The sequence below is a fragment of the Haliaeetus albicilla genome, chromosome 8, assembly GCF_947461875.1.
Source record: "Haliaeetus albicilla chromosome 8, bHalAlb1.1, whole genome shotgun sequence".
Lineage (NCBI taxonomy): Eukaryota > Metazoa > Chordata > Aves > Accipitriformes > Accipitridae > Haliaeetus > Haliaeetus albicilla.
Window position 1 is genome coordinate 13,994,897 of NC_091490.1, and position 22,380 is coordinate 14,017,276.

At 35.1% G+C, this 22,380-nt stretch overlaps 1 protein-coding gene across 2 annotated transcripts in view; it reads left to right on the forward strand.

The window, feature by feature from the left end:
• The window catches only part of MIGA1 (mitoguardin 1), a 44,209-nt gene extending 22,721 nt beyond the window's left edge, over positions 1–21,488 (forward strand). For both annotated transcript variants that reach the window (XM_069789026.1, XM_069789025.1), the window contains exons 8-16: positions 3,226–3,326; positions 12,885–13,003; positions 13,186–13,258; positions 13,597–13,683; positions 13,807–13,905; positions 14,236–14,370; positions 15,824–15,877; positions 17,715–17,831; positions 18,160–21,488. In XM_069789026.1, the coding sequence (XP_069645127.1) occupies positions 3,226–3,326; positions 12,885–13,003; positions 13,186–13,258; positions 13,597–13,683; positions 13,807–13,905; positions 14,236–14,370; positions 15,824–15,877; positions 17,715–17,831; positions 18,160–18,378 (1,004 nt within the window). In that variant the 3' untranslated portion in view covers positions 18,379–21,488. The remainder of the gene's footprint in view (positions 1–3,225; positions 3,327–12,884; positions 13,004–13,185; positions 13,259–13,596; positions 13,684–13,806; positions 13,906–14,235; positions 14,371–15,823; positions 15,878–17,714; positions 17,832–18,159) is intronic.
• The last annotated feature ends 892 nt before the right edge of the window (positions 21,489–22,380 follow it).

Consider the following 22,380-nt stretch of genomic DNA (forward strand, 5'->3'; position numbering starts at 1 on the left):
TTACTAAGCCAGGATTTGTTTCACAAGCTTTAGCAATACTCCATATTCTTCCATTTTTTAAATACCCTTAATCTAACTTTAGAACCACATATGCATTTTAAGGCACTACAACCAAGAGTCTTGATGTGATACTGACAGCAGTAATTGCCATCTGAAACTCTCCTTCATCCTCTTTACAAATATAAATGAACCCAAAATAACTCCCTGGCTTCTCAAATAAGTAAAGTATATTTGAAGCTCACATACTCTCTAGTATTCCTTTCCTGAAGGTATTAGACTACATAAGAGCTGGGGATGACTGTATGAGCAGTTGCAGCCGCTGGTGGGTGGGTTCCTCGTGCAGCTGTTCATTCCCAGAGTCTCATTGTGCCGCTGTCTCTTTGTTTTTTTTTTTCATGTTCTTGTGTGTAAGAATGTTCTCCTGGTACTCGCATGGTATGTACTCCAGCTGTAACTTAATTTTCACCCTAACGTTTTCATAATAGTGTGCTTTCTGCACAGTGTGGGTATTGATAAGCACCTGCTTGGCTAAGGGTATTTTAGGGTATTAGGATGGTGGTGGCCAGAAAGTCAAAAATAGCTGTCAAGGCTGTTTTGTTTTCTTTGGGGAAGCTGTGCTTTGTGTGCACATACGACTAGCCAAAGGCATTATTTCACTCGGCATTACTAGCCTTTTTTAATCAACTTTTTTGTCATAACGTGCAAATTTTGTGCCTTTTTTTGTGGTAGTGAGAATTTTCTTTGAGTGAAAACACAGATATTCCATATTCAACTAACATGTTAAAAATGTACTGGCTAGGTGACAGTTTTAGACTCATATTAGAAAACTTGGAATTATGACTTCTTCAGCAAATATAGATGTATTCAAAAATCTTATTATCTCTAGAGCTTCATGTAATCTGTAGCAGGCTGAATGCAAACTCTACAGAAGAACCCCTCATTCTGTGGTATTCTGAGCTGGAAACTCTGTGGTTCCTTCATTTACACCAATTATTTTTTTACAGATATGCAGAATAAATTTTAGTTAAATAGCATTATTCCCATTTATATGTAATCAATCACATAGCCCATTGTTAAATACTTCAGTGTCAGTTTGGGGATATGTTGTCACTGAGCTGTAAACTCACATGTAACAGCAACAGTACAGTAATTATCAGATAATACCCAAAATCTTTGAGTCTTCAGTCAGTGGTATAGTTGGGACTTTCCTGTGAGGGTGGTAGAGACGTTCTTGGATTGTGAATAAGTTGATATATGAGACACTCTGACAGCTGCACTTTGTGTACATAAGACTTGATTCCTTACCTTAACATCTTCACTAAAGCCATCAGTAAGATCTTTGTAAGTATGGCCCACACTTTACTTTCCAAGGAGTTTATAATTTGTATTGCTGCTTGTGAATATAGCTGTTTACTTCTCATGAAGTAAGTGTTGCATGTTGCCTACAGACCGGCACAATCAGGAAAATAATTTCTTTGGATTGCACTTGAATCAGGTGCTAGAGGGCTTTTCTAACTGTGAGAAGTAGAAACTTTTGCTTTAATTGCAAATTTATTATGGAAAACAACTTACCCAAAAGGAGAGGTTCAGTGGAAAAATCTGCAACCAGGCTATACATCTCTGTACCACCCTATGTTTAACAGTATTATTGCAGTTTCAGCAACTGCTTATGTGAAAAAGTCGTATTAGAAAAGCATTTAATGTAATTTTAGAAGGTGATTAATGCAAATTATGAGCTAGAAATAAGAAGGAAACATATTACCCGCCTACTTTTACCAGACCTCAAGCAAATGCTTTACAAACCACAGTTTGGTTTTCTGTTCCAGCTCTTTAGATTCCAGTATGTGATTGTTTCTCAACCAGCTTGGATGCTGCTGTACTTTTCCTCTTGGTTTTAAGAGGTCAAAAGAAAGAACAAACTATTAAGAATTATCTGAAAAAAATCATACACTTTCATATGAATATTGGTGAAGTTGTGATTACAAGTAGGAATCTGCCTAACTCAATCTAGTAAAATATTTCTCCAAACTTTTAATAATTTTTTCCCTCAGTGAATAGTCTCAAAGACAGATACTTATTGTTGTGTGCAATTTTTAAGCTGTCATTCCAAGTCCGTAACTAATAAAACCATAACAACCACCGAAATAATAGGTAAGTTATGTGGATTTGTAGTCTTTCAATTGATGAGTAAACCATTCCGGTATATTGGCACTTGGCCACTTTGCTATGTAATAGTGTTTTTTATGAAGTATTGCCATAGCAACAGATCTGGATGACATTGGGTAGCTGGTTGCTGCTGACTGTTGGAAATAAACCAGACTTTTAGCAACATGTGTAATGTCTGAAGGTAAAGTAACCCAAAATAAATGCCTGTGCTCTACTGAGAGCATAGTATGGGGAACATCAAGCCAAAGTCTGACTTACTGGCTTATGATTTTAATCCTTCTGTGAAAGTGTTTCTATACAGTGAAAATGAATCCATGTATGCAAGTAATATATGCAACAGTTGAAATCTGAGAAAAAAATAAAGGAAAAGTGAGAGAAACTGTATTGCAGATGATTTTGAGCAAAAAATATCAGTTATTTTAAAGGCTTTAAGAATTCTAGTACTATAGGAATTGCTTCTGGATGTGTTATTTCTATGGAAAAGCTTTTTGGGGAAAGAGGATACAGTGAAGATTAAAAACTTCACTTGCTCTCCTGAAGAACCAGCAAGTGAAAAAAAGGCATGAGAAGTAGAAAATGAAACTAATTCAAATGAAGCCGAAACCTGTTTTTTATTAATGGACTTTTATTTAGAACAGTATTTCTTGGTTACTAAAATGTTGAGCATTTGTTATGTTGAGCATTTGTTATATAACACAGCCAAGTTAAAAACTTAACAGAGGGTTTAGATCAATATAACAAAGTAATATCTTTAGATAGAGAGATCTTCAGAAGTCTATCAAAGAAAAGGCAAAACCCCTTGGGAAATATTTTTTCTTCTCTCTGTTCATTTGCAGGTGATGTTTGTAAGTCCACTTTAAAGACAGAAAAATGTGGTCACTATTATATATGTTAGTGGGTCATAGGAGAATTTGCTCTTATAGTAGTACAGTGTTGTGCCTTCTGAATGAAGTACTACATTAAAGTGTATATGAAACACACTTTCAAGACTTAAATGGAGTTTTCTGATAGTCTAATACTCAGGTTTTTGGTGTTTTTTTTGTTTTTTTTATTTTAAAGATAAAAATACAGATGTTACTGTAAAGGATAATACAGATGATTTCTGCCTTCGAGATACATTAAGCATTGCATCAACGGACTCCTTTGTTTCCACAGCTGAGGTAAGACTCTTAAAGATTTCTTCTTTAAAGATTCATTCATCTACTTGAACAGTGAACAGAAGAATCTTAATTTTTTTTTCCAATTATTGTAACCAAAATGTATTTCTCTTATGGGGAAAAAAAGAAGCTTTCCTTGCTTAGTTGTAAGCAGCTTCCTAGCAGTTCAAGTAATGAAGTTGGGATCAATTTGCTTATTATCTTTGTTTTTGGGTTTGGTTTTTTGGTTTTTTTTTTTCCCTTTTGTGCACTGGCAGAATGTTTCCCCAACTCCTCCTAAAAAGAAGTTGCTTTTGAAAAATATTTCAGATTTTCATGAGTGAAGAAGCACAATCAGTTGACGTTATAGTAGTTCCTTTCACCATGAATTGCATTTTTCTATTCTCTTTTTTTTCCCTATTCCCTTACCATAATATAAAGATGTATGAAGAAGGCTTTGTCTTTTTTGGAGTTGGGGTTTTTTTTGGAGAGGAAATTACTAGAAATTGACAGCTACCTATTTTAGTACATTCCATGCACAATATAATATCTTTCATCTAACTTTCCCTAATCTTCTTGGATAAGACCACAAAGGATACATAAAGAAATAATCTTTGGATAACAGGGCATTGTCTATTAGGTGAAATCTGCTACAGCTCCCTTGAAGTATTTGAAATAATTTTATATACCGCAACACACTTATTTAAATGAGGAATATGTCCTTTTATAGTCTCTCAGGAGCTGCAGTGATCTTGAATAGCACTCTTCTCCAAATTACAGGAAAGAGAATTGGTCTCAATAGATACATTCTGTGTTAGATATTGCTATCATATTTGCACTACAACTAAGCTACTAAACTCAGACAGTTGTAAAAAGGGAGAATTGCATACACGTTCTTTGCAATTATAATTTTGACTGTCTGTTGTATGGTTTGTTTTTCTATAACACAATTACCTTGATTTAGTAATTCACATTAAATTGTAATTACCTTGATTCACATTAAATTGTGATGGTATGCCTAGCATTCATTCCTAACAAAGTTTGTGTCTGTAGACTGGTTACTCTTTCCTGTAATTTGGGCAAGATCACAATTCAAGCTTGCTTCAACTCTATCAGCTCTTGAGAGGAGCTGTAAACCATTAATAGTTTGTACACTTTGTATCTCCCCACCCCTGGCATGAACTTTCCTAGTGTTTTTGCAAGTATGTGAGGATGGGAACAATCCATTATGCTTATTTGTGTTGTCTGGCTTTAAAAAAAACCAAACAACCAAACAAAAAACCCTGCAACAAACAACAACAACTAAAAACAAACAAACAAACAAACAAAACCAAAAAAACACAGACCTCGGGATGTATCACCTCAGTGGAATAACCATCCTATCCAGAAGCTAAATGTCTCAGTATTTGCCAAAGAAATGTTTGAGTCAAACTTGGCGATGGAATTGTCTTTACATATCCTGAAAATATTCTCCACATTTTGATACCTCAAAGCCACTTCTGTCAACTCTTTCTTCCAGAATGAAGTTATGAAGATTTTATCTTCCTTTCCAGCTGTTCTAGCCTTTGCCAATAGAACAAGCTCTGTGATGTCCTTTCTCAGATTTTATTGAAGAATCTGTTAAAATTCTCAGCTGATGGAACGAGTCCTGAGGATTAACAAAGCCATAAACAACTTGCAGTTTGGTGTTCAAACCAGAACACCATCAAAATTCTGGATTAAATATGAGCCACTAGGCTTAAACTACACAGCCAGTTAACTCTCTAGTAGTAGCTGCTGGGACATCATTGTGTGGTGCAGGTAAAATAAAGCTGTGAATTGGTCTTCTCTTATCAATATAGTGTTACCTTGAGGTAAAGTTTTGTCCATCCTCTGAGGGGAAAAATGCTTTAAATTAGTACTGCAAACAGCTATGGCAATGAGAATTACTACTTCCCAGTATATTTCAGCTATTAGTAGAGAACGGTAATCACTTTGATGTAACTGGATTAGAATTGACATACCAGATTTTTTTATTCTAGACATGATGATGTCAGGTAGCAGCTTCTTGCTTATATACTTCTTCCTTTTTTTTTATTCTTGCACTTGCATAAAAGTGGAGTGTTTCAGGCTAAGAAGTCTGAGGCTTTTCCGGCTTTGGATTTGTCTCAGCTAATGGGCAAATAGGTAGTTCTTTCATCCTGTGTTCCCTGATTGCAATTTTAGTAAGTGTCCTAAACTGTGTGTTGATAGAAATGTTTGGCAAAGTTTTAAAATCTGAAATTCATATATGTGTGTATACTGCTGTGTCATTTTTGCCCTACAGGAATCATTAGTGATTTCACTTTCTGGGAAATTACAAAGTAGCAGCCTATTTTGTGGTCACATCATGCTACAAGTTGTATGTTGACAGTTATTCATCTTCCTTCTACGTTGCATCCTGTCCCAAGGAGCAGGACTAAGTATTTTGTGTGACTGTGGTTTCAGAGACTAGAAGCTATTTTCATATTTCAGTGCTGACACACAATCAAGTCAAATTTAGTTCACTGCCCTCAGGAGAGATAAAAGCAAAGATACAGGGAATCCTAAAACAAGGCATCAATAGATGTTTTGATGGAAATAGACAGGGATATGGCTTAGGAGGCAACAAGAATGCTGTGCTGTGTTATGTTAGGAGAAAACATAGGAAGATGGCCTTCAAGAAAATAACAGTACAAAACTGGGACAGTTGGCAGAGTTTAAATCACATGCCCTTTTGATGAGCTCTACAGGATAGCAGTAGGGTATGTGAAAACTTCATCTTGGCTATGGCTGATAATCAAGAGGATGCTGAGGATCATGCACTTGATGACTTCTCATACAGAATTGTGCCAGTCTGGACACCTACAATACACATGTGCCCAAATCCTTCTAAAGACGATTTAGACAGACAGTTGCCATCCCCAAGCCCAGACAGACTTCTCTTCCTAAACACACCTAGGTACTCAGAAGCACTGCAGAAGGGATGGTTAGCACAACCATTTGGCCCAATTAAGTTATTGATACTATATACTGTGATAAATAATGGTATTTTCTTCCCCATTTGAGACTGTCTGCCATCGGCTTGTGTTTATGAGGGTTAGTATCCTTTTTTCTTGCTATCTCACCTACTGTGTGATCAAAATAACTGCCACCTTTGGCAAGAATACAACAGTGAGTGTTCCAGACAAAGGTCTCCACCCTCTCTTTCCTGGCTTCTTTTCCATCTTTCCAATAGAAGCTCTTTCCTGCTCTCCCTGACAGTGAGCTTCGTTGCTGCCTCTCCATTGTCAGCGCACATGCATTTATCATGTATTACTTTCGTAGCTTGACTAAAACTGAATCTGTAGTTCTACTATCAAATAAATTTTGCGTTCTTTATTAAAATGTTAACTCAGTCCAAAGCTTAGGAGATTTTTCAGACTTATGGATAAAGCCTTAGCTGCTCTTTTTTTATCAGTAATTCCTTTACTAAGGTTGTTGTTTTTCTCTGTTCAAATCTTTTAAAACAAAAGAGTGCAGGAAGGAGCAGGCTTTGATAACAGGGAAAGAACACCAGTTTCCATATGCCTGTAATTATTAGTATATGGCACCCAAATCTTCAAAGTGACTGAAACTGAATTTTAGATTCAAAAAGTGCTCAAAAAGAGCCCTGTCACTGAAAGGTAGGGGTACCTTTTTCATAGTTTCCAGATAGATGTTTTATTCCTTTCCTGAAATGGGGAATACCAGCGTGAATAATGTTGGCAAGTAATAGTAAGGTGTATTCCTACAGCATTTATAAGTGAGATGTTTGATTTGGTTTTATTCTTGTTTCATCACAAAAATCAGAGATGTGCCCTCCTGTGTTCTGACTGCCTTCAGAAGTGTGACCATAATCACTAATCTGATCTTCTCAGGCCTTATTATTCTCTATTATTCTGCTAACAGTAACACTATTTCTTTGAAGAACTGGTACCTGAAATGCAACTAACCACTGCCTACTACTTTGGACAAACTCAAAAGATTTCATCGTGTCCAGTGAAGCATGATATGCAGTAATAAAGCTTGTCTATTCATATCATCATCAGAAGCTTTCCACCTCCCTATAAATGTTGGTGGTGGGGTAGGCAACAGAAAACTTATGTTCCCCTTTGAGAAACACCTCCTGTTCCTATGTCCTTTCTAACAAATTCCTCAAACTTCATGCTTCATTTCTGTTGGTTTGGGGTTTTTTCCATTATTTGTCTTTTGCGTCCTAATAGATGTAGCCCCAGTAAAAAAGATTCCATTGTGGGGAAAAGTTTTCCATGTAGTCAGGAAGAGTGGTCAATGGCAACCAGATTCCTTTGATTCCCTCCAAGGACAACTGTGGTTGCTTGCTGTATGGCTATGAATAGGAAAACTTAGTCCAACAAGTCATTAAATGGTGCTCTAAAAGCTTTAAAAATAATAATAAAAAAATTTAAAAATCTGTCCTCTAACAGAAACCACCTTAGCTAGGTATGGTATTTGCATAGTATATTGAATGTTTTCATTTCTAGGACAAGGAGGAGTTTCATGTAATAGCCAGTGTGTTCCAGTACACTGACTGCTCATACTATACAGTTTTTAATTCTTAGAAAATACATGTAACATTTGTAACAAAAATCCCATATTAGCACTGAACTAATTTTTGTACCATAATACCTCCATGTAGGTATTATGTAGGCAAAAGCCTATGTACCAGACACAGCACAACCTAGGTTTATTCCTCCTGGCAAGGAGTAGTACTACCACTGATGCACACAACATAGTGAATTCACATTCTTCATTATGCTTGAAATTAATAACATTACAGCAATAATTCAGATAAAATGGTGTTCTGAATGTGTGTTTTCCTCAAAGAAAATGTATTGGATGTCTTGTAACATATACAAGTATAGAAGGAGTTCCTGAAAATACATGAACTTCCTGCTTTCTTCCAGATATTAAGAAGAACGCACCACTTCATCATTTCAGTTTATTGAAGTGCCATCTCAAATGTTTTAGTTAGTAATCACCATCACATCTTCCAACTCCCAAAACATGTTTCACTCTCATCCTGCAGCTACTTACGTTTTTTGGAAAAAAAAAAAAAATCTTTTAAGAGGTAAAGATATCTGGAGAAAGAGATCATCATCATCATTTAATATAGGATAAGCGTAGTTTCTCAGAATGTTAATGAATGCTGACTATGCGAGTAAATTGACCTTTTTATTAGGGGGAGGAAGCAAGAATTCCTAAAAGGTCTAACATTGTATATTTTTGTTACATTCATGTAGGTGGTTATTTTGGTAGTCGACAAGGTCTTGATGCACAGCTGAGAATTTTTTCTATTAAGAAACAGCTTGTGGGTAGCAAATAAGAGTACTTAGTCTGTTCATTAGACCAAAGCCATCAGGGAATCCAGGCTTAAAAACTATTGCAAGTTCCAGAGGTTTGATGCTTTACAACAGTGGTTTCAGAATCTCCTTACTAGTAGATGCAGCCATAAAGTTGAACTGTCCAGCAAAAACTGGTTAGTGTCTGAACAAAATGATCCATGTTGTAATCTTCAGAGGCTGCTTTACAGCGCTGTGTGTAGAGACACAAGTTGTCACTACAAGCTTTGGAGTTTTGAAGATGTACGTGTTATTTCAATGTAATGAAGTTAGGTATTCACTGCAGGTCATCATAAGTGTCCTGTGCAGTGGTCACCAACAATTACTATCTCTTTCTTGAGCCTCAAATGGATAGAAGTAAAGCATTACAAGATTACATTGCTGCTATTAGGGTGATTCATATTTTCATCTCTTCTTTGCATTTTCATATTCTTCTTCATGTAACCCCACATGATACTGAGGAAATAGCAGACATTTAGAGGCTGGCATATCAGATCCATCATCACAAGCCTCAGTGTTACTCACAACTACCAGCCCTTTTGGTAGCTGTTCATGGAGCACTTTTTCATCCTTGGTGTGTCAAGAGTTTCAAAATGGCAGTGGCTGTGCAAAGAAGCGTTCACTACAGATTGGCAAGAAAGGACTCAAGGAGCTTTCCAGAGTCCAACTTACCTGTGATGACAAGATGTGGGATGCTGGCGCTTTCTCCTAACTTCTGATAAATACTGAATCACTGTTGGGGAAAGTTATGCAGTGTATAGGGATACATAGTGGGGCAAAAAGCAGGTACCTGAATACCCATCATGAATCCATGCCAATTCATGTAAGGTAGTTATAGTGAGACATCTCATTTAAAACTAAACTTTCTCCACCTTTGTCCTCAAATGTAACAAGTCCTTGGAGATGTTTACAATAAAGGGTTAATTTTTCTTTTGATGTCAGCTTGGGAAGTTCTTACTAGAAAATGTTGTATGCTCTGCATGTTGTTAAACATTGTATATGATTTGTCCATTCTTCTAACAGCTGAACTCTGCTATGCTTGAAATGTGGATGTGTGTTCAGAGCATCTTCAACTAATTTTATTTTGAACCAGGATGTTTATATAGGCAAGCTTTCACCTTATTTCATATCAAAAAGAACGGCCATTACTGAGTGTTTGCAAGACTGTTTAAAATACAATACTGTATGTTCCATATCTATATATTGTTTATCTAGCTACATATAAAATATTTCTATATAAATATATTTTTAAATACTAGAAAACATCAAAAGAAAATCCATGGTGACTCCAGGAGCATTACAGTGGAGCTTCAGAGCTTGTCTGGAAATCACCATTTCTAGTTTAACTTAGAGATCGTTGTAGTTTCTGGTTTTCAGTTTGTTTTGGTTTTTTTCCCTCTCCTCTTCTTGTATGCTAAGACAAATCAGTGACAGAGGAATTTGCACCCCCTTTCCAAGAGTTACTGGTTGGAACTAACTGCAATCTGTAATCAAAACCATCTTCTCAGCAGAAGAATAGTTATACCCTTCTCTCCTGCTTAGTAGCCAGTTGATTTAACTGCTTTCTTCATTTGAGCTCAATAATACTCCTTACAACAGTAACACAGCTATTTTATTTCATCTGCTAGCATGAGAGGAATTTAAAGAAAAAACAAAACACCAAACAACTAAATATAATCAAGGGCCTCACCCAACTCCCAGGTACCAGATTCTATGCTAATTTTTAACCACAAAGGCTATGATCAGGCATCTTCATGTGCTAAAGATGTTATCGTCTCAGGCTTGCTGGCAGCAGATGGAGATTACCTGGATCTAACTGTAGAAATCATATGAGTCCTGATTCAGTCACAGTCAGTCAGTTTGCCTAAATATCTGAAGAACAGGATTTGCCTGAAGTTCACTAGCGAAAACTAATATAATCCCTTTTACCACAGAAATTATAACCTCCAAGAGAGGCGCAGCTGTTTACAAAGTGCATATGTGTTCACAACCTATTTCTTCTCATGCTTTGCAAATGAAATAAAGTAAATGGAATGTTTTATGGCTTCAGTAATAGCTGGATCAGGTAAGAAATAAATTAGTATACTTATTTGTGTTCTGGTTTGGTCTTTATTTCAGAAAACATGTATTTATTGTTCCACAGTTAATACTTTCTTAATCATAATGTAGAACCACAGATTCTGGAGTAAAGATTTTTCACTTTTTCTTGTTTATACCTGTTCTAACTATTATACTGTATATACATGTGTATATATGTGTGTGTGTGTCTGTATGTATATTGATTTTTTTATATCTGAAAGAAATTAATATATTCCAGTTTCTTCCAGTTGGTTAAATTATTGCTTCCTATATATTTTCACATATATTTTCAATTAAAAGCTGTGTGGCTTCCTTTGTTTAATAAGAACATAAATTTTCAGGTGGGCTTTTTGAATTAGTGAATCCAAAACACTGTTTGGTGCTGTAGTTATATTGTTAAATTGGAATAAAATCTTTGGTCTTAATAGCTGTAAATATTTTTTTAGGAAGTCAGCTTTTTCTACTCTGTTCTTCCAAGTAAAACAACTGATAAACAAATATGTACTTTTAAAATGGAAATGCTTTCAAGGTAGATGAATTCTGAAAGTATACATTACTCATTTAAGTATGACATTTTGTTGACCTTAAAACTTTTATTCCTTCACTTATTCCCTAGCTATCGTCTCATCACTTGAGTCTCAATTCGAGAACTCTATAGAAATCTGTATAGGAATACGGATTTGATTTCCTTTTTTTACACAAACAAATCAATATAAAATGGGACCTGACAATTTTATGAAAGGAATTGTATGTATTTGCTTACAGTAAAAGGATACTGGTATGAGTGATTCAAAAAATCAGTGTAAGTTCCAGCAAATATATACCATCTAACAATGTGTAATGCTTGTCAGAACACCAACTCTGTACTGAAATCTCTAACTTATTCATGGGCTTATATGTTTATATGGACAAAAATAGGTATTGGCACGTGCTTGTATTCTTCCCTTTAGCAGGCAAGCCTACTTGGCCAAACTCTTGTTGCTGTAATTGGCCCAACAAAGTCTGTGGAGAAGATATACTTCTTAATGTCTTTATGAAGTCTCATGCCAGCACTTGCCTGTATATCCTCATTGACAGGAAAAATTTTCAGCATATATTTATTTGAAAATTTTAATGGCAGCTTAGCATAAAGTTATATTTTAATCTGATTTTTTTTAAATCTTTCTAAGTTGTAGGGTAACTATATAGTTCAATACTGTAAGAATTATTTTTTAAAGATGCTTCTAGGCTCTGTTTTTATAGCCTAGAAGCACAGGTTTGTTTCCCACACACATGATATTAAAAAAAAAAAAAGGATTTTTTTTTTAAAAAAGGTTATAATTCATTTTCTGGTCATTAACTATCCTGAAGGATCTGTAAGCTTCTGATTTTTTATTTTGGATCATTAATAATATGATGTAATGTTTGTAGTGGAAATTGTAGCTAGCCATTGTTTTGTGGATTAAATATGATATCCTGTAAACAGGAGTTCTTTGTATTATTTATGTGCTTTGATTTCTTAATCTGTTTTTGTTTTTTCTTGCTCTAAAAACGTCTATGAGTTCACGTTAATTTATATGTTAACCACAGAATTAAAACTGCTAATAATGAAAACCTTTTTGGGAGCCTGTAGTAAAATGCTGGATGCTCATGCTTCATACAATATGCTTTGGTAACTAGCAGACATGTTTACCAGCAAAACAAAAACAGGGGTGGGAGGACGTTACTATTTCCAGCTTCCTAAAGATTTGCATGATGCAATCATTCTGTACTTTGTGTCCTGACAATTATTTTTTTTAACAGCTTTGAGACCCATTATATTTAACTAGGCAAATTAAAAACTTAACTAGGCAAATTAACAACTTGACTAGGTAAATTAAAAACAAAACTAAGCTGCCTCGATTTTAATTAAACTTTTGAAACCTGAAACTGTAGCTTGCAGATTTTAAAACTTACAAAGTAACAGTCTTGTTAATAGTTTGCTGTTTCTTTTCTGTCTACTAGTTGAGTGTTGCCCGTTTGTTTTAAGCAGATGCAGAAGAGGATACATCTTTCAGTAGAGTATCAGGAAAACTAATTTGTTTTATCTTTACAAAAATTATGTTAGCAAGCTCTTTAATGAACTTCAAAAAAAATTTTTTTTCAGCTTGCAGAACACAGAGAGATTCGTAATACCTATGGTCTAGATTCCCTTTGCCATTGCCCATTGTATGAAGAAGCTATGCACTTAGCAGAAGAAGGGAAAATTTATTCACGAGTGTTAAGGTATTGATTTATGTCTACTTAATTATTTGCAAGAAAAGCAAGAATTAAAGTCAAATATTCTATATAGAACTCATTTTTTAGAAGTTACTTGTACTAGGTATTTTTTCTAGGAATTAGACTAAGTTGAATTTTCTTGTGCTTCTTTCTTTAATGGTCTTTGAAAACTTTTCTGTTTTATATAGGACTGAAATGTTTGAATGTCTAGGAGACAGTGACTTCCTTGCTAAGCTTCATTGTATTCGACAAGCTTTTCAGGTAAATAGTAAGGAGAGTGATCTGTCTGTCTGCCTTGTTAAGCCTAAAGTATGTGGCATTGAAACTATCAATGCACTACCTGTGCAAGCATTTTTATAACATATTCTGTAATTAAATATTTTCTTGTTGCTTTTACATTTCTATAATTCTAAAATGGGATGTATTTGCAGAGGAGTCCCAATTTTGTGATTAGCTTTGGAACCTTTGCACCAAAGGCTTATTAGGAGCTTGCCTACTCTACTAGTGGTTATAATTATATTAAATTTGATTGAAGTATTTAAGGTCACTTAGTATAACCTGTGAATGAATATGTCTATATTTTCTGAAACCTTTTCTAGATAATTCTTTCAGAAACAGCAAACAGAATATTTCTTGCTGAAAGTGGAAGAAAAATTTTGTCTGCTTTAATTGTGAGAGCACGAAAGGTAAGAGCCTTTTTTAAGTAATGTTTTATTGTTAATGTAACTTCTACCAGAATTCACTGTCCAGTGTAAATAAACCGCCTCTCTTGTTAAGTTTGCTTGATACTCATTGCTTTTACTTTACAGAATCCAAAGAAATTTGAAGATGTCTTTGATGAAATGATATATTTTTTGGAACAAACAGATCACTGGGATAATACTGAAATGGAACTTGCTGCTAGAGGAGTGAGTCCGAATTTCTAAAAAGTGCTTTTACCCTTAATTATGCAAACCATAGCATCTAAAAATAAATTTTTACAGTTCAGAACTGTGGGAAAGGCGACTCTTTTTTGTTTACATTGCTGATTTAGAGAAATGGCATCCCCCGCTGCAGTTTAGCACCAGAAAGCATGTAATACTTTTTTTAACTTCTCCTTTACTGCCAAAGTATCTTTAATATTCATTAAAAACAATTATAAATCTGTATGCTAGTACAGAGTTAGAATACGGTGCATGCTGAATTCCACTGCTGAAAGAGAAACTAGGTAATTTAGATCATGTTCTGATTTAATATAGGTGAAAAACCTGAATTTTTACGATGTTGTTCTGGACTTCATATTAATGGATTCGTTTGAAGATTTAGAAAATCCACCAATATCTATACAGAATGTAGTAAATAACCGCTGGCTAAATTCCTCTTTTAAAGAAACAGTAAGTATTTATGTGTAATTTTCATAATCATTATTCTGTAGTATGTTACAGTAATTAGATGGTATGATCAGTATAACATTGGTGTGAACATTCTGATATAAAATTTTTCTATATGCCAAAACTGTTTTTCTGTCGCTCTGTGCTTTGTATTCTTAAAGCACAATGTAAAAATGAGAATAAAACCAACAACTGCAGGGTAAAGACTGTGTATATTGTCTTGATAATAGCATTCATTTTGAAGCAAAGAAACTACACCATCCTTCACCGTAAAGTCTAATTCAGCTTCCAATATGACTGAATATGTACCTGCAATACACCTCAGAAAAAATAAACAGATTGTATTATCAGGTTTTTCATAATAGCAATTTAAAAGCTACAAGTCTGGGCCCAAAATATATAGAATGATTGAATATATTGGAGAAAATACTTTAACTTGGCCTGCAAAAATGAGTTTTCTCTGAGGAGGCAGAATTTTAGAAGGGAAGTTTCTGTTAGCCACATCTTAGATATTAGATACAGTTTTTGGTTCATACAGCAGAGATTTAGCAATAAGACACAAAGTTGCAAGCAAACAAAAGTAAATTAATACAATACAGGCATTCAAATGTTGATAACATTTCACGCTTTTTCAGATGTGCCTGTTTATTTATCAGATAGATCTCATCCCTCTGTTATAGACATGCAGGCTACTGCCATGGTCAGCCGGTAGAGATACTACTGTCATTTCATCCATTTATATCTATAAACTGCCAGTTTTCCTTTTATTTTTGTCTTTCAATTGAAATAGTCCCTCTAGAGGAAAAGGTAACATGCATATATTTATTTTTGTAATTATGTGGTAAAATTGTGTTTTGTGAGGAGTAAATTATCTTGCAGTACTGAAGGAGAATCAGATGAGGGTAGTTACAAGCTATGAGAGGAAAGAGCCTAGTACCGATACCGGTATATTGTATTTCACAGGTCCATATTTGGACAAAACTCCTTAGCTGAATCTGAAGCTATTGCAAGAATGTTTTTGCTAAAATGAAAAAAGACATTTCAATGTGTTCACATGCTACTTAATATCTAAAATAGTTACTTATGTCTGAGCACATACTTTGGTATATGAGAGACTGGTCCTCAATTAAACCCAGTGAATGTTGCTAACTGTTGCAACTGTAAAATCTGTCAAGGATGGCAAATTACATTTGAATTAAATTAAAGAAAATGTTGCAAAGATCTGAAAACAACAAATATGAACTACATATAAAATTAGCTATTTGTATCAGCTGATATTTTATAGTTTTAAACTTTGTGTTATCACAAGATTGAAACTGAAGAAAATATAAATCCTCAAAATATAGAAATACAGTATTCTGCACATCACTAATTTCGCGATGAAAAATAATTTCTCTTATAGTGAAGTTACACAGGGGTTTGGGCTTTTTTTTTTTTTTTTTTTTTTTACATTTAGGCTGTGGCTTCAAGCTGTTGGTCAGTACTGAAGCAGAAAAGACAGCAAATGAAGGTAAGTTGCCTTCCAAATTATGTGGACCAAAGTTACTGATCGTCTCCAATGAATTTGAAGTTCTGTTCTGTAGCTTTGGCAAAATAAATTACAGATCAACCCTTAATCCTGTAGACACGTCAGTTTAGCCAAGAGGCTGCCAATTGTAGAAGTTTAGCTCTTGGAGCCCTAATATCAGTTTTTTAGCAAAAAGTCTTAGCTGAAAGATTTTCAACCTGTTTACGTCTAGTCAACAGTGGTGACAGTAATTTCTCTGACTTATGGCCCCACACATGTACCTTGGATATTTGCAGACTGAGGCCATTAATCTTGTATCTCGCCTGCTTATGCTAGGATTCTCAACCCCATCTCCCTGCGTCATCTCCACAGCTAAATAAAATTCAGTCTTGTCCCTTTACCTACCTGAAGTACCATCTTCCTCACCAGCGGCAGGAACTCTGTTGCAGCCTCCCTCAGCCCCCTTCTGCATCCTGACCTCTCAGTGAAGGAACTCTACAGATTTTGAAATAGAGCTCCTCTGCGCCAGCAGCTCCTTACTTCCACCTTCAGAGGATTTTGTTAGACCTAGGAGGCAGATGCCCCATCTCTGTAATAGCCAGTCCAAAAGCAGAGTTGGGGCTTGCTACAGGACATCCATAGCCGTTAGAAGTGGTTTTGCATACCGCAGGTGAGGAATCTCTGCTCAAGTGATTGGTACTGACACTTTTTTCTGATTCTAAGAATAGCTATTTGCGTGACTCCTAACTGCTAAAGACATATTTCGTTGTAAAAAAAGTTGCTTCCAATGGCAGTTGGTATTTTGTAAAAGGTTCTCAGCTACCATTACGTCTTCAGATTTGAGATGTTACATCCCTGTGTCAATATGGTTGGGAATTTTATATAAATAGATCTTTTCTACACTAGTTTATGTAAAGGGTTTATATCTCCAAAATAGATGTTACAGTAACCTATTATTTTCATCTCTATTTCAATGCACAACTGCCTTACTCTGTAGTTCCTTTGTATACTGAAGTCTCAATATTTATAAGTTTGTAAATGTGTGAGTAACTTTACTCCTTGGGACTAGTTTCATCAATGCTGCTGGAGTCATTCAAAAGTGGATCAAGTTAAGCACCATGGAAGTCTTTGTGAGGGAAAGACTAACTGTGCCACAAGGAATTTGATGAACTTAAATTTACATACGGACAGTTCTTTATGTGGTATTCTATGTTTTAATTTATGATTAATTTCTATTTTTATTATTTTATAAATTAACTGATGTTGTAAAATAATAAATATATGTTTATGAGTATATAAAATAAACTGTACATTCATATATGATATATAAATTCATACTATACTATATTATATTTTATGAGTGCCTGTAGGTTGTAAAAGTAACAACAGGATGGACATTCACGGATATTTTACGTTTTTTCTTTAGACTTAAAGATGGATTCTTGTAAGGTGTAATTTTTTTCCATTCAGAACTGTGCAGTTAGCTTACTTTTTTGCAAGTTTCAGCTCTACACAGTGTATAGGGGCTCAGACAGGAATAACTGAATAAAATTATCTGATCTGTCTTGAGGGAGTCAGATAGATTGTTCATGATCTTTTTGGGATTATGCCTATTAATCTTAAAATGTTTAAAATACAAAGTACCACTGAAGTAAAAACCCCTTCTAAAAAAATCATGACATTTGTTTGGTGCAGTTGCCCTATAACTTAAAGGAGTTCAAGTTACCACAGCCCTGAAGTAGTAGGTGTTTTAGGCTTTTCTGAAGACTTAGTTTTATGTAATAAGAGATCTAAACTAAATTTACTATGTAACTTTTGTCTACAATTTTTATATCACTAGGTGCCTGATGGATTTTTTGCACATTTCTATGCTATATGTGAACATATCAGCCCTGTTTTGGCGTGGGGCTTTTTGGGTCCTAGAAATTCCCTTTATGACCTATGCTGCTTCTTCAAGGTTTGAAACTTTTCTGTAATTACCACTTATCTTAATTTAAAAAAAAAAATATCTTCCAGGTTAAAAGAAATTAGGATCTTATTTATAGGCATACATTTGCATTTTCCTAAGATTAAGACTAACAGTAAGAAACCATGAAAATATTAACTTTTTTTAAGCCTAGAACTGTTTTGCAAAGTCTATTTTAGTGCACTTCTATCTTAGCACCAAAAGAATACATAAATGGATGTTTTTATGAAACGTGTAAAAGAAATAACTAGCATTGCATTCTTTTTTTTCTTCTTGTAAGTGAATGCAAGTTTTTCCTTTTTTTTTTTTTCCTCACTAGGATCAAGTGCTTTTCTTCCTCAAAGACATTTTTGATTTTGAAAAGGTGAGATACTCAACTATGGAGAGTTTGGCTGAAGATCTTATGCAATTATTAATTCGACACACTGAACTTTTAATGGCCTATCTTGGAGCAGATTCACTACGACATGTCAGTGCTTGCGTAAGTGGTCATGGGCATGTCATGACCAGTGGGCTCTTAGAAGCAAAAGTGCAGTAAGCTTAAAATCCATGACAAATGAAATGTAGTGCACTTTGACGTACTCCTTCTCACCTTTCTCTCTAACGCCGAAGCTATCATTGCTGTTACTGAGCAAGCATCTGAAAATGTATCGTGTTGCTAAGCATGGAAGAGGACTCAGGGAGGTTAAATGTACATCTATGAAAAGAACTGGTGAGCATATTATTGTTTATACCTAAATTAAATTTGCAGCTCAGCTGTCACTGTATTTATACTTAATGTATCCCAAAGCTTTTTTCTGTAATATTTGGGTAAAGTTTATTTATGAAATACTGTACTTTTGCACAGATAATTTGTAAGTGAAGCTGATGGAGTTGTTTCCTTTAAAGGCTTATAGTACAAAATGTTCATTACAGAGCCTCCAAATCATTGTGTGTCTAGATCTAGGTGTTTTGACTGGGATATCTGCAGTCTGATCCACGTGACACATGCAATAAAGTAATCACACTCACAGAACTGAACGTGTTGCCACTGCCCTGAAATTACATTTGTGGGGGTGTAAGCAGTCATTTTGCACTACAGTGTAATAGAGCGATGCAGGAAATACAGGCACCATTTGGGCAGGAATGACTTCCAGTATGCATTTTTTACTTTATTTTGTTTTAAAATATCTAAACATCGTGAAGGTGTTCAAGAGCACTTATTTATATTCAAAAAGCTATGTAGCTTCACCAATTAATTTAAAACTTTTCCTTTTTCTAAAACTGCTACTACTTTATATGGTGGTAAAGTAATACCATTCTCAGTTCATAGCATTTCAAAATAGATTTTTAAATGAGGATGTATGATGAGATTTGTTAATCATGAAACAGAATCAAAGGCAGTTTTTTATAATTAAAAGCATTTCCATCTTCCTCCCTTCCCTGTAGGAAGTCAGATGTCTAAGAGGAAATTTAAGCAATTGTGGCCATCTATGTGCAATGCAAAAGTGTAGCTCAGGTTATGGAACCCTGAACTTTAGATGAAAGCACAGCACAGTAAGAAGGCATGAGGGAACTTGCCATAACATTTTTCCCTGTGATAGAGATAATAAATAACCGATGATCTATAATCCTTGGATTTCTGTAAACTGAAACAAAGTTTCATAGTTAGCTTAGGCTCTTAAACTACGCTTACATATGCTTTGCCACACAAAGCCAGGCCACAAGAATCTATCCTGTGTCAAGGAATACAGAGTAAGTAATTAGAGAGTAATTCTAAATATTCAGATACTTGAGAAGCACGTTGTTAAAATCTAGCATATTGAAACAAACTTTGATTAGAAACATTTCAGCTTTTGTTGCAAACACCACCCAAAATGATGATATTTGAAAAGGAGGGTCTGTGTAATTCCATAGATTTTACTGGAGCTGACATTTTGCTCCTGTGTTGTACTCGTTTGATAAATACAAAAATGATGAAAATGTGTCATATGACTTGTGTGAAATGCCAACTGACTATAGTTTATTTAAAAAAAATTACATATATATATATATATATATACTTCTATGTGTAATAAAACAGAAACTCCAAATGCTGCTGTTGGCCTATTTCCACCATTCAAGTTGCTGAACTTGGCATCATGCTCCATGCTATAGTTTTTTCTCCACAAAGTACGTCTTCGGTACTGGAATGTGAAGTTTTTTCACCCATCTCACTTAGCTTAAACACACTTATCTGCTCAAAAGCATCTGTATTTTGGCATCTTTTTGCAAGTCTATGAATGAAACTATATGGCACCCTAAGGTGTCTCATTGGGTTCAGAATCAATAGGAATAGCTGGAAATAGAAGTAACAGAGTAAATGGCGTATTCCACAGCAAATGCACTACCTGGAGGTTGCAATGTGTCGAAGGAAACTGTCTGCTGTGGTTTGTGTGGTCTAACAAAATGATATGAAGATAATTACACCTTAACATTCATCACAGAAAAACAGAAATGTACTTTTTCACAGAAGTAAATGTGTATTTAAGTGAGCAATTTTCATCTTATTTATAAAAAGCTCTTGAAGAAAGTGCAACCGCATTGCACATGAGATTGTAAATGTTTCCAGATAGTTTAGAAGTCGATCTTCTGTCAAAACTGAAAGGATTTTTTTAAACAGGAGAGTGAAAAAGGGCTAATGAAACAGCAAAATATTCAGAAAATGGGTAAGAACCTGATAATATCTGGCTTAAACAAATGTATCCCTTTAAAACAGGAGCACTTCCATGCACTTGTAGAGCTCTCAAAAGTACATAGAATCAGGTTGGAAATTGAACCGGTGTATTTCCCATCCAAAATAAGAGTTACAGTATCTGGTTGCTGTAAGATACCACCAACAAATATTTGATTCAGAAACAGTTAAGAAAGGAAGAAAGAGAGAGAGAGAGGAGGAGGAAGGGAGAAAAAGAGCGAGGAAGAGGGAAATGTGCAGGTACATCTGGGTAGGCTTTTGATCTCCGCTGGGTCTTTTTGGACCTTTTCCCAAAAAGCATTCATATATTGTGTCCTTCCTAACGCCAGAGACAGAGCTATGAATTTCAATGGGAGATAGCTGTCTCCTTGTAAAACAGAACTGGAATCAGTGCGCCTATAACCCAAGGTTTATACACCTTAGCTGGAAGGCGTATAAAGAATATCTGTTGATAACCAGCCGTATGGCTTAAGAATTTCAAAAGTCTACCATCGTCTTTGAAAACACTAGTGCCAGATCTGCACCAAAGCAATGATAGTATGATGCAATTCTACTTTCATGAATTCATAATCAAAATCAGAATTTAGTTTATAATCTCTAAATTTTTAGTTTTGAATGCCACTTTCCATGCTAATAAGAACAAGCTAAATTTAAAAGCCATCCTCTTCTGCATAACTGTACTCCTAAAATCAGAAATGTTGACTGTGTAGGGATTATACAAGAATCAAATATTTATATCATTTGTAATTTAGTTGTAACAATAATCTCACTTTTAATGTGTTCTTAATGATTATTATACTTCACTTTTGTAGTCTTTGGTTTCTGTCAAACTAAATGTGTCAAATCAAGTGTCAAGAGTAAGCGTATTTGTGAACTTTCTATTGCCTAAATGAACTGCAGCTGTGTATATTAAATAAAATATTTCAGTGAAACAACTGTTGCTCATATAACTGTATCTAAAACTTGAATTTGCACAGTTCTTGAAATCTAATGCAAAATTACTTAATATGGCAGGAGTTTTGATACCAGTTATTCATCTTGAAATTGGAATTTGCTCCCTGAAATCCAACAAAAAACAACTAGTACAAAATGTGTTATGTACATGAAAAAAAATGGAATGGGAACAGCTTTTGAGCTGTCCCGTTTAAACTGCTTTTGTCAACCTGTTTAATTTTGCTTCTATGAAATGGTCCGCAGCATTGGTAAATTTTCCACACATAGGCCGGTGATCCACCAAAAAGCCAAACAGTGGTGTTTCTAGTCTTGGAAAGCAAAAAGCGATTCAGCCAGACACCTTAATAAATGAAGAAACCCGCAACCTAAGGATGGCTATCATGCCTTGGAGGCATGATGCAGGCAAAGTAGATGCAAGTAGTGTGACACGGGCAGCGGTTGGGCAGCTGGCGAGATCCCTGCCTATGGCACTAATCAGAATGGTTTAGCTGTGTCCCACTCTCTATGCCAAACTGTTGTTTCTTTTCTTGGTTTTAGGGGGTGAGCTTTTTCAGGATTATTTCCAAACCAAACTGCTGCAGTGAGCTCCAGTCGTGGAATGAGACTTCCTTTGTGGGGTAATACAAGTAATGAAATGGAAAACCTAAGCTGTCTAATCCTTACTGCTGTAGAAGGACGATGTTGTATTTGCTTTGATCTGCCCAAATTTGTTTTATGTGTTACATATGTTCATCTGCTGAAAACGGTTGTTTTACTGAGAGTCGAAAGCCCTGCCTTAACTGAAATCTTGTGCCTTTGCTTCAGAAACACTAGTGCAGCTTTTGTGAGGGTGGCACTGGGGGAAAGTTCCTGTGCTGTCCTTCAAAAGACAAA